The 12,680-nt window shown below is 54.9% G+C and overlaps 1 protein-coding gene across 1 annotated transcript in view; it reads left to right on the plus strand.

Annotated features, from left to right (window-relative positions):
- The window catches only part of RANBP10 (RAN binding protein 10), a 64,631-nt gene extending 51,951 nt beyond the window's left edge, over window positions 1–12,680 (plus strand). The window contains exons 6-14 of the mRNA XM_036115035.2: window positions 1,970–2,154; window positions 4,448–4,560; window positions 6,055–6,163; window positions 6,274–6,419; window positions 6,611–6,815; window positions 7,519–7,640; window positions 8,104–8,249; window positions 8,574–8,685; window positions 9,133–12,680. Coding sequence (XP_035970928.2) covers window positions 1,970–2,154; window positions 4,448–4,560; window positions 6,055–6,163; window positions 6,274–6,419; window positions 6,611–6,815; window positions 7,519–7,640; window positions 8,104–8,249; window positions 8,574–8,685; window positions 9,133–9,263 — 1,269 coding nt within the window. The 3' untranslated portion in view covers window positions 9,264–12,680. The remainder of the gene's footprint in view (window positions 1–1,969; window positions 2,155–4,447; window positions 4,561–6,054; window positions 6,164–6,273; window positions 6,420–6,610; window positions 6,816–7,518; window positions 7,641–8,103; window positions 8,250–8,573; window positions 8,686–9,132) is intronic.

A 12,680-nucleotide genomic window follows, 5' to 3' on the forward strand; every position in this document is an offset into this window, starting at 1 on the left:
TAAGTACTGTTACTGGGTCCCCTCCCTCTGGGCTCTTGGGGGCTGACTGGGATGGAGCACAGGGGAACCTGCAAGTGCAGGGTGTGGAGTCTGGCCCTTTCCCCAAACAGGGATGTAAGCTGTGCTGTCAGCTTGAGAATACCAATAGGGGACCCTCCTGGTCTTCCTCTCTCTCCAGCAGCAAGGGGCCTGGTCTTCCTCCATGACTCTTAGCAGGTGACAGTGATTTGTGGCCTTTCCAAAGGCAGCTGGGGGGGTGGTAGCGGGGGGAGAGGAGGGTAGCTCCGTGGCTCAGCTGGTCTGGGCCAGTTCTGTGTGGCTTACAGCTAGTGGACTGGGGTGTATAGGGAATCGTTCGGAACTGTTTGAGAGCCCTGTCCCAGTGACTACTCATCAGAGATACCTAAGGAAGGCCACTACTCTAGGGGACTAAGCCTGCTACCACACAGGGTATGCCCAAGCCAAAGAGGTGCGCTTTGTGGGGTTTTCTCTTCTTAGAAAAGGGTGAGGTTTCCTGTTGGCTTAGTTCACGGCTCATCCCCATCTTCTGCACCCCAGTCCTTCGTTATTATGAGTCATCACAGATCTCGTCACATGCGCAAAGCCTCCACCCAGACTCTTGGGAGCCTGGCCTGGCTCTGTGTGCCCTGGCTGGGTTCTGGAAGGAGGAAAGGTTTGCTCACTCTGATGGTTGCCTTGGGATCCTGAGCACCCCTGTGATGCCCTAGGAAGTGCTCTTGCGATCTGAGTGGCCTTCTGAAGCCCAGACTACAGGACCCAGGATCCTGTTAGAAACTCTTATCTTTAGATCAGAATCCCTCTGTCCTACCTGGAAGCCCCAGAAGAGGGGCTGTGGTCCTAGGCAAAGAGAAAGACAGGAGAATTCTGACCTTGGCTAGAGAATGGTCTGGTTGTGGAGACCTGACATGAGATAAGCAGACATGAATGTAGGCAGTCGCCAAGTGCTAGGAAGTGTATGGCTGCTCCAAGGTGGGGAGTGTCACTGAGACCAGTGACAGGGAAAGCCTGCTGGAGGGGGTGGGCTTTGCCTATGGCATGGAGGTTGGGAGGGTAAAGGAAGGAAGCAAGAGGTCTTAGGATTCAGAGCTAGTGGCAGGCTGAACCCAGCGTGCAGTAAAGGCACGTGATATTCAGGAGTGACACATGGCCTGAGGATGGAAGGTGGAAGAGAGGACTGGGGGCCCAGTGACAATGGGGAGGACGGCAAGACACTGTTCAGTAGCAGTGGGGAGCCACAGGAAGCAATGAGTGAGGGAGTGATCGGGCCAAAGTTGGCCATGACAGGGAATAGATGGAAAGTGGGGAGCTTCACCACCCATGGAGGGACGTTCCCAAACCCCACTAGCCAGAAGATCCTCCCCTTAGTGTGCCTTTGACAGGAAGGGCAGTGGCCTCTCTTTACCCTTTGCCAGCATCTGGGGGTCCAAATCCACCTACCCCCTTTTGCCCTGCTCTCCTCCTCCCTGCCTTCCTTTCCTGTCACCCCCATCCCTTCCTGCCTTGTCGTATACCCCTGTTTTGGTTTCAAAGGGATCCTTGGTCCTAGATCATTCTGAAAGGAGCCATTATCCACCCATGTAGCAGAACTTCATGGCATCCCTGTAGGATTGTGGAGCCTAGTCTACCTCTCTGTGCCCTGGCTGAGCCCCAAAAGGGGACCTTGGGTTTTGGGGACACCATAGCCTCTGAGGCAGGGCAAGAGACCCCACTTTGAGCCTGGCTTGCTTTTCTTTTGCTTTCTGTCCTTAAGCTTTGGGGAATGGTGTCTCTGTTAGGGAGGTGGGCAGAATGTGGCTTAGCCCTGCCTCCTTCAGCCTTGCAATTCTTTCAAAAGCCGGAGTAGTGGCCTGCAGGAGCCAGCGCCTTCCCTCCCTGCACCAGAGGTAAGGCGAGGCCCTGCTGCCCCATTGCCCTCAGGGCCCAACTGACATTTCCTTCTCCTCCTCAGGCCAACCTCTACCCCACCGTAGGCCTGCAGACACCTGGGGAGATTGTGGACGCCAACTTTGGGCAGCAGCCCTTCCTGTTTGACATTGAGGACTACATGCGGGAGTGGCGGGCCAAGGTCCAAGGCACTGTGCACTGCTTCCCCATCAGTGCTCGGCTTGGCGAATGGCAGGCGGTGCTGCAGAAGTGAGTGCCCCACTCCCGCCCTTACCCAGCCCTGGCCCATCCCAGGGGCCTCACTCTCCTGTAGGCCCCTGCACTGCTTCAGGCTGCCCTTATGAACTCCAGTGGGTAGCCGTTCCTTCTGGAAAGCCCTCCCAGGGTGACTCGGCCTGCTGCTCTCCTGCTTCCCTCTTATCAGATGGACAGCTTCTGCTCAGTTCTCCAGATCTGTTCCTAATTAAGCCTTTGCCCCCTCACCTGGATTGGAAGGCTCTGCATGATTTAATATCACCAGCAGAGCTGTTTTCCTTCCCCAGGTCATTTTGCAGAGGATGTACTAGGATGCCCTGTGGTCTCTTCATCTGTGGACTTTTTTTGCCCCATAGGGAATATGCATCATGCTGTGACTCTGGCCTGGGGTCATCTCTCAGGGTCATCATCCATCTAAGTCCCATGCATTCATGGCAGTGGTGCCTGGAAGAGAATCCTCCTGAGGCCAGCCTATCTGGCTCTTGGATGATTAGTTTTCAGACTGTCCTGGAAGCCAGTCTTACTGAGAATTTGAAGGGAGGCGAGGTTTGGGTCTCTCTTCTACTTGCCAGCTGCTGGCCTGAGTGAGGCAAGAACCGGTACCCACTCTGCCGAGAGGTGGGTTAGCTTGTTAGCTTGACTCCCACGGGTCGGCAGAGAAGGGCTGGGCTTCCACTAGCCTTGATTATTGCCCTGCAAAGGCACCCAGGTAGCAGGGTCCCCCAGGGTGGGGGGGTTGGGTTGCACACTGGGTTCTTCGTGCAGTCTTCCTTTCTTAAAGGACTGATACGGAGGCAGGCCATAAGGGAGGGCTGAGGCGGGGGTTAGGTGGCCAGACTCTTCTCAGGAAGAGCAGCACTGTTTTGTTTTTAGCCCTCAGAGCTACTGAGAGGGCTAGCCAGTATAATGCCAGTCCCTGAAGCAGGCTTGCTGGGACAGGCCAGGGGAGAGGTGGAGCTGCCCCAGCCGTGTTGGGGAGGGAACGATACCCTCAGTTTACAGCGTGTTTATATGTGTGTATACGTGTGCCGGTGTGTGTTCATATGTAGTATTTGCCCAAGACCTACCCACCTTGGTGGGAGGTTCAGGTTATTTCTTCTCTTTTGCTTATATAGGCAACCCTTTTGTAAGTAAAGAGCTTTCATTTTTAAGATTATTTTCTTGGTGTCCTTTCAGGAAGTGGAATTACTGAGTCAATGGGCCATATATACTAGTGGCATCTGATATGCATGTGGACTCATCTGAACCATGTTTTGTCAAAAATGTTTGCCCTTGTGTTTATAATAATATAATTATCCAGAGTATAATATAAATACATAATTTCATCATCAGAGGTTTATTGACTGTGCTAGGCACTTTGTATGTATCATCTCACTTAGCCCTTAAAACACGAGGGGACACACAGCTGAACTTCTGTGCCTTTCACACTGGTGTTTGGCAATTACAATAATGACGTCGGACACAGGTTTACACCAAGGTACTCACTTCTGTGCACATCAGATGTGAGGGCTCACCCTTCTGCCCTCCATGTGTGTGCATGCACACATACACACGTGCCCCTGCTCAGCCAGCTGCCGGTGTGATTAAATGGCGCCTGGGTGTCGCGCTTCTCCAGGTCATTTCCCAGAGATTGTGTTCCTCTTGGCCACGTGGTTGCCTATATCTTGGCTTCTTGGGCCCCTGACTCGTGGCATATCGTGGAGTGACTTGGGTCACGGGTTAGCTCCCCATCACCCTCCAGAGCCAGCACTCCTCAGGGCCAGTTTCACCTGCTGAACTGGAATGCTTATGCCGGGCATGTGGGGCCGTCTACAGAGGAGCTGCTGTGTCTCTGGAAGGCACTCACACGGCACACATCGCCTCTGTCTGGGCAGCTCCTAGACGGCTTGGCTGGCTGCCATTCCAGGAAGCCCTCCGAGAGACTGTCGGCCATCTCTGGGCTTGCCGCAGTTCACAGGGGGCAGCCGCTGCTGTAAGGGACGCTATGTGCCTGTGCGCGTATTTTTGTTATCATACTTGCCCGCTTGTGGACGGCATATTCCAGAGAAACTACAGCCCCTCTTCCAAGCTGTGAGGACAGCTGTGGTGACTAGCCCCTCCCCAGCCTGACTGCATGAGCACTGGGGGGAGTTTTCATTTTGTTGCAGCCTCTTTATTCTCATTCTGTGGAGGCTGCACCTCCAAGATGTGTTTAAGGAAGCCCAGACAGGGAGATAGTTTGTCCCATCAGGTGATCAATGAGAAATGCAGTTCTAGAGTGTCACCTTGAGCATTTCCTTTCTTCTAGCATGGTCTCATCTTACCTGGTGCATCATGGTTATTGTGCCACAGCCACGGCTTTTGCCCGAATGACTGAAACCCCGATTCAGGAAGAACAAGCATCCATAAAGAACAGACAAAGTAAGGTTGATTCTCCTCTCCCCTCTCCCTCCTTCCCTCACCTGTCCCTAACTCTGCTCTCTGGCCCATGGCAGTCTTGGGTCACCTGTCAGGAGTCCATTCAGCTCTGGTCCTTAACACCAGGAGACCAGCCCACAGCCCCAGCCCCGCCCAAGGCTCTGCTTCTGTCCCTCCTTCAAGCCAACACTGCCCAGATGGACAGGCCGGCAGCATGGGAATGAGTGCCTCAGTGCAGCCTCCCTACGGCACACTCTGACAGCCCCGCACAGGCGGGGGTCTGGCATGGCTGGGTCCCCCTCCTCCATGCTTGTTTCCTTCCCCCGAATCCTGGATTCTACTCAGCCTTCTGTTCAGAGTCTTCTGGAAGAGTGTGTTTGCATCTTATCAGACCAATGTCCTGCCTTTCCCATTTACTCAGCTTTAGTAGTTCTGCCCGTTCCCGGCCAGAGAAAGGACTGAAGTAGTCAGACAGGGTGAAGGCTGGTTCTCAGTGGCTGCTGTGGTAGCCCCTCTCTCTGTGCCCACCTCTGGTCCTGCGTTTTGCAGACAACCAAAGGAAGGAACCAGAGGAAACTTTGCTAGTGTACATACTGGCCTGTATACTGTGTGTTTGGGGCTCTTTTGTGGAAGGAGGGTGTTGGGAAAGAGGAAACAGAGCCCAGGAAGGAGATAGGAAGAGGAGAGGAGAGTGAAGGAGAATGGGTGTGTGTGGATGTGTGTTTCTGTGTGTGCTTGTTGGCGTCTCTCTGAGCCTGTCGTCTCTGTGTATGTGCATGTGTCTGTGTCTCCCAGAGAAGCTACGCCCAGCCAGACAGACGGAAAGGGATCCCAGACTTGGGATCTACGAATGAGAGCCTCAGACCCAGAAGTCGCTCCCAGCAAGATGCACCAGGCCCCAGAGCAAGAGCAAGATGCAGATGGTCTGAGAGGTGTCACGTCAGAGATGCCCGTGTGAGGAGGATGACCTCCTCTCCCAGCAGGGGGCACGCCGCAGCCCCTGAAGACTGCCAAGACTCGGGCCCTGGCCCAGAAACCACTGTGTGCCCATTGCCACCCCACTGTGAGGCCTGAAAGGAGAGACATCTGCCTGAAGAGGAGCCCCTAGGGCCACCAAGCTGCCTGGGGGCCCAGCCCCAGATCATGCTCCCACAGCCAAGACCCCTCCCCATGCCCAGGTCCCCAGTGACTGACCTCCATAGGAGCAGGCCTCTACATTTGCTCTCCTGCCTCTGCACCGAGTCCTGCCTCTGTTTTCCCCTGTTGTTCTTTGAGGACTCCCTGACACTTGGCAGAAACCAGGGTCTCTTGTGGGTCTCGGAGGCCAGGTTCTTTCTTCAGCCTCTTCTTCTGTGAGCATCTCAACCAGACATGCCACTCTGAGCCAGCCCACCTGACCATCGGCTAGTCCATGTTCGGAGCTGGTAGTGTGCAGGCATGTGGCGGTGAAGAAGGTCCACAGCCCCTCACTCACTGCCATACTCTTGCTCTCTGCAGAGATCCAGAAGCTGGTGCTGGAGGGCCGTGTGGGTGAGGCCATTGAGACCACACAGCGCTTCTATCCAGGACTGCTGGAGCATAACCCTAACCTGCTCTTCATGCTCAAGTAAGTTTTGGGCACCACCAGCTCCCCCCTAGCCCAGCCCCTCTCAGCTGGTGGTGGGAACATACAGCCCAGACCAAGCCCAGAGCATTGCCGCTCTGCTCCCTCTGCAGGTGCCGACAATTTGTGGAGATGGTGAATGGGACCGACAGTGAGGTCCGCAGCTTGAGCTCCCGAAGCCCCAAGTCCCAGGACAGCTACCCTGGCTCCCCCAGCCTCAGCCCCCGACACGGCCCTAGTTCCCACATGCACAACACAGGTCAGCCACTCTCCAGAGGGCTCGGGGGAGAACTGGTGTGGAGAAGAAAGGCCACCCACATGCTCTTCCCTGGGCTGGGCTCAGGGCTCGCTGCTGGATTTGGGGGAAGGGAAATGGGACCACTGTGGTCATTCCTGGGGCCCCATTGTGGCACACTGCCCCTCTTCTTCTGACTCTTCCCTGGTTTCCAGGAGCAGATAGTCCCAGCTGCAGCAATGGCGTCGCATCCACGAAGAGCAAACAGAACCACAGTAAATACCCTGCACCCAGCTCCTCCTCCTCCTCCTCGTCCTCCTCGTCCTCCTCATCCCCATCCTCCGTCAATTACTCCGAGTCCAACTCAACAGATTCCACCAAGTCCCAGCCCCACAGCAGCACCAGTAACCAGGAGACCAGGTGCCTGTCCTGCTCTGCTTCTTCCTCCTCCTTTCTGCTCTGCGCCAGCTGGGCTCACTGCAGCCTGTCTTTGAGTGCCACCCCCTGCCCTTAACCCCCACCTCCACCCCAGGTCTGTACCTGGAGTAGTTGCTGCTGACCTGCCAGGCCAGGTATTGGCTCCAGCTTCTGGCCCTGCCGGTGATCCAGCTGCCACTTTGCTCAGCCCTGACTTTCTCAAGAAGCACTGATACCACCAGGCCTGGCAGAACCCCTAGGGTCTACACCGAAGAAACTTACTGGGTGTGGCTTGAGGTCAGACAGATTGGGCAGCAGAGGTTTTAGGCTGTAGACTACAGGTGGCTTTCAGCTGCCCCCAGGCATACCTCAGGGTTTGACCTGAGTTTGGTGCCTAGAGATACTTCTCAGGGGTCCCTGGTCACTGGGGGTGGGGGAGAAATGGGTGGAAGAGGTATGCCAACTCAGACAAAGGCCAGGAAGGGGAGGGCCACAGAGGCAGCATTGGGACAAGAGTGAGAATCAGGCGACAGGCCTCTGGGGATAGCTGATGTCAGAGTAGGGGCCAAGTGTTGGAGCCTGGGAGGCCTTTCATGCTCCTAGGACCTCTTGATTTACCCACAGCAACCTGTGGCTAAAGCCTGAATGGAGGCCCAACCAGGCTGCTCCCAAACACATCAACTCCCACCTCAACCCTTCTCCACAGTGACAGTGAAATGGAGATGGAAGCAGAGCATTACCCCAATGGTGTGCTGGAGAGTGTATCCACACGCATCGTCAATGGCGCCTACAAGCACGAGGATCTACAGACAGATGAGTCCAGCATGGGTAAGGACCATGGCCCAGCATGGTGTTACATGGGTGGTAATGGCTCAGTCCAGATGCCTTCTGCCCCCTGGGAGGGGGTTGGCATGGGCAGACTTTGTCAGCCTGATAAGCTCTAAATGGACCTGGTCCACTGCCGCCTTAGTCAGGAACGGGTGCTTGAGGTGAGAAGACCCCTGGCCTGCTGCCGAGACCAGGGCCCTTGCGTCTGAGGCTAGAGAGAGTTGGTGAGAATGGGCATTCTTATAAGCACTGTACGGGGTGGGAAGAGGGAAAGTTGAGTCCAGACTCCTAGATCATGTGGTAGGTGGACTAAAAGCACCTCAGCTATGGATGGTCCACCTAATTTGCCTCTGGCAGTGCCCCTAAAGTCCTTCTTGCCATCTCCTTTTTGGGGTGTTCACCCCAGTCCTCCCCTTCTCTCCTTACCCCTCATGATTTGTTCTCTGCTGGGCTCTGGGCACAGATGATGGGCATCCTCGGCGGCAGCTCTGTGGGGGCAACCAGGCTGCTACAGAAAGGATTATCCTGTTTGGTCGAGAGTTGCAGGCACTGAGTGAGCAGCTGGGCCGAGAGTACGGCAAGAATTTGGCCCACACGGAGATGCTGCAGGTATAGAACAAGCCAGGAGCTCATACAGAGCAGGCTCCCATTTGGTGTGGGGGTGGGGGCACATTGACTCTGGGAGGGCCTTGGGGGCAGCAGCAACAGGACAGAGTGGACTCTAGTCAAGTCCACAATGGGAAACAGGACTCCCAGGATATATGCAACCCTGTCTAAGCTCTGGAGAGGGCACAGTCCTTCGTGACCCTATGCTCAGGGTTTGCAGTGCCCTCACTGGGCACCATGCAGGGCCCTGTATGCCCCCCGGAGCCATGGAGGTATATATGTGTGTGGTATGTACCACAGTCTTCTCAAGAATGCCCTGTCCCTTAGGATGCCTTTAGCCTGCTGGCATACTCAGACCCCTGGAGCTGCCCAGTTGGCCAGCAGCTTGACCCCATCCAGAGGGAGCCAGTGTGTGCTGCCCTCAACAGCGCCATTTTAGGTAAGTGGATCTAACAAAAACAGAAGCTGGTCCATGAGTGCCTGGGGTGGCCCCTCCCCTCTCTCCCTAGGAATTGCTGATGTTTGTCCAAAGCAGGGCAGTGAGCTCTGCCTGGGCACTCTGGTAGCCCACAGGACTTGGGCTTCCATGGCTGAAACTAAATCCTGACCTCCCTCTGCCCAACTGAGTTGGCTGGCTAGATCATGATAGACCCTGGCCTATGACTGTGGGCCTGGCCAGCCCATGGCTCTGAAGAGACCTAAGGTCCTCAGATTCCTGGAATGGCTATGGGGCTATAGGCTTGTGGCTGGGACATACACAGAGATACATGAACACTGTGTTCCAAGAGATTCTGTCCACTGCCCCCACTTTCTGCTCCTAAGGGAACTTTGACCTGAGCCCAGCTCCTGGGCAAAGCAATGACCCGGCCTTGTCTCTCCTCCACAGAGTCTCAGAACCTGCCAAAGCAGCCCCCTCTGATGCTCGCCCTGGGTCAGGCATCTGAATGTCTACGGCTCATGGCCCGAGCTGGCCTGGGATCTTGCTCCTTTGCCAGAGTCGACGACTACCTGCACTAGCTGACCACGCTGGCTGGCCCGCCTGGCCCTCCCTCAGCCCCAGGGCTGGAGCAGCCCTGCCCTCCATAGGCATCTGGCGCAGGGACCTGGAAGCCATGGGCAGAGTCCATTCCTCCTGCCTGGCCTCCCCCACTCCCTTTCCTGTTTTCCTTTTCTTCCTTTCCTTTCCCTCCCTCCATCCCTCCCTTCCTTTCTTCCTTCTTCTTTTCCTTCCTCCCCCTACCCTGCCCTCAGACTCTCTCTCCCCTTCACGTGCAGCGGCCTCTGACACAGTATTGGCTGGTTACTCTCATGTAGCGCCTTCTACTTTGAAAGGGGGGTTTTGTTTTGAGGAGGGGTTGGGTTTTTTAATCTTTTTTTTTTTTTTTTTTTTTTCCTCCTGACTGAGCCACCAGTATTTATCTCTGGAGAGCTTGTGCTGAGCTGGGTTCTGCTAATTTAGTGATGAAGCCTATCCAAGTTGGTGATAGCTTATTATTTTCATAAGTAAAAAAAATGAGATTATATATATATAAATATATATATTAAAAAAAGACACAGTATTTATCGTAGTGTTAGTGGTCCAGCACCTCTTGGGTGAGGCTGTCCAGACACCATATGTTTCTATTTGAGTCCAACTCATTAAAAAAGAATCATCTCTGTCACCTCAGCCAAGTGATAAGTTTATTTCAGGCTTCCCCTTTGTCGAGCCACAGGCCCAGCTGCAGCCTAGGGAAGCCCAGTAGGCATTGGGGACCACTTAGTGGGCAGGTCAGGCTAAGTTGGTTTGTGGCATCTGAAAGGTGTGGGTCCCTAGGCCCCTGAGAGCTGGGCTGAGCAGAGAACTACGGGGCTGAGGCTTCAGAGAAGGGATGAGTTGGCCCAGGGCTATACAGCAAAGCAGGGGAGTAGGGAGTCCTTGGCCAGCACACTATCTACCATTCTACCCTGCCTCTCACTGCCTGCCTTGCCCCTTCCTTTCTCCCCCTTTCAACATCCTATTTTCCCTTGTCGTTAAGATGGCCAAATAATTCATTTACTCTAAATCGATTGCCTGGAAACTACCTGCCTCTGACCCAAGAGCTGCTGTGTGTCAGGCGGCGGCGAGGATGTCTCCCCGTTCCAGGACAGAAGCCCTTGAGTACAGGGGCTGCCTTCTTTCTGCCTGGATCTTCACCGTCTCTGCACAGCTCTGATGGAATCAATGCTTTCTGTTGAGAAGCTAGGACTTTGTGGAGGCAGATTCTTGGGCCGCCAGTTCCTGGAATGGATGGAACTCTTGACCTACTAGGCCAGGCTTCACTGCAGCTGTGCCAGGCAGCTCCCTGCAGCTTGGCCCCAGACACTCTTAGAAAAGACTATTATGAGTATTTGCTGGCCAGAGGAAGGGACCTCATGGGCTCTGCAAATGTCCCACCAGCTGTTTCAGATGGATCCTCACAGCTGGTGGGGCAAACAGTCCCGGTACTGCCATCAGGGAATCGAGAGGAAGGGCTGAGTTGACTGCTAGGACTTGGGCAGGCCATCCGTGGAGAGGACTGACTGCCCAGGAAGAAGAAGGGAGGAGGCCTACCCAGAGGAGCACCAGGAGGGGCTGGGATTTCCCTACCTGCTTCACAGTGAGAGGGAGCGCACAGGCAGCCCTTGCAAAGGGGCAAGGCCAGAAATTGAACTTCCAGTCCCTGTCTGGGCAAGGGCTGGGTAAGCTCCTGCTCTCTGGCAGCGGACACAGGGATGGTGGTACGGCCTGAGATGTTCATTGCCTGCCAGGCCCACAGCTGGACAGGAGAAGTGATTGAGTTGGACCAGCTGCTGGTGATGGGGTCAGAGCCTTGGCCCTGTGCTCTCCCAGAGTTCTCCCTTGGGACATGATCCTACAGGCTGCTGCTTTTGCTTGGTCCCCACCAGGGCCCCAGCTGGTACCCCACAGACCATGGCCTGTTGGGGTGGTGTTGTCATGTCTGTAAAGGAAACTCATCCTGTGCAAGGCTGGGGATGTCTAGCTCCCAAACCCAGAGGTTGGATACATCAAGCTGTTAAAATGGCCAGAGCTGAGCAGGATTGGGAATTAAAACCGGAGGCTTTTGCAGCTGGAATGGGGTTCAGAGAACATCTACTCCACCAATCCTCTCCTCTTACAGATAAGGAAACAGGCCCGGGAGATTAAATGACTTAGCCAAAGTCACACAGCAAATTAGTGGCAGAGCTGGGACTAACCTCATCCCTGTGGGTTGTGCAACACTGTTTAGTCCTGGAGCTAAATATCGAGTGAGGGCTTAGGCTGGTGAGGCCCCCAGCAGTGTCTGAGCAGCTGGTACCTTCAGGGGTGTGTCAGGGATGGGGATGGGTGCCTGGGCTTGAGTTGTGGAGTGTCTGAGAGAGGGCCCGAGAGGGCCTGGGACAGCTGTGTGCTGCTTGGGGTTGGGTGTCCTCCTGGCTCGCGCTCAGTACCCGTGGCCACCTCCCCATTTTCTGTGCCTTATCTCACTGTTTCAGCTGAGTCCAAGTTGTTTACTCTGTTCCTCTCCAGAGGGGCTCTCTGTCCCAATTGGACAGCTTGCCTTTGGGACATAAGCCTTTGCCCCACAAGCCGTGGAGAGGACCAAAACCAAGCTGCTTGAGTCCACTATCTTGCTGATAGTCCAGGGCTGCCTGCCAGCCAGAGGAGCCCCTTATGCACACCCAGTCCTACCAGCCTGCTTTCAGGAGCCAACAGTGGGGAAGGCACCTGGGAGGAGCCCCAGTGAGGGCTGGACCTGACCTGAGGGGACAGGAAGAAGACCTGGCTCTGTTGGGTTGTCCAGCCCTGGGGGAGCAGCCTTCCCTATTTACCTTTCCCCCTTGTGCCACCAAACGGTCACTCCTTCCAGAGTGGACGCTGGCAGACCATGCAAAGAAAGCCAGAACCTCTGATCCTCACCCACATGAATCTGTGGCTGGGGGTAGGCCGCCAGAACAGGGACACCAAGAGATTGAGAAGGGGGGACTGCCCAGCCACCCAGCGCCTTCCTACCCCTTAAGCAAGCACAAAGAAGATGAGGCAGAGAACTGTGAGAGCTGAAAGTTCCTTTGGTTGCTCACAACTCAGGTATGCACGCTGTGTGGCAGCCAGGCAGCAGAGCCCTACTTGACCGCCGGTCCCGTGCACCGGACCTGTGGCCGGTTCATGGACTCTGGGTGCCTCAGGTGCCGCCTCTTTGCATAGGGTTTTCCTCCATTAGTAACTACAGCTGAAACAGATGTCCTCCACATTGTGCACACTGGTTCTGCCTTTGTCCTCGCAAGTTGATACTTGGCATTAGCATGAAACTTGTGGGCGTGGGAGGGTTTAGAGAGAATTCTAACACAAAACACCCTATTAAATTGTACTTGAGAGATGAAAAAACTCCTGTTGTATTTTGACAGAATTATTTTTATTAAAATACACATCCATGAGTA

This window comes from Halichoerus grypus, chromosome 15, assembly GCF_964656455.1.
Source record: "Halichoerus grypus chromosome 15, mHalGry1.hap1.1, whole genome shotgun sequence".
Classification (NCBI taxonomy): domain Eukaryota; kingdom Metazoa; phylum Chordata; class Mammalia; order Carnivora; family Phocidae; genus Halichoerus; species Halichoerus grypus.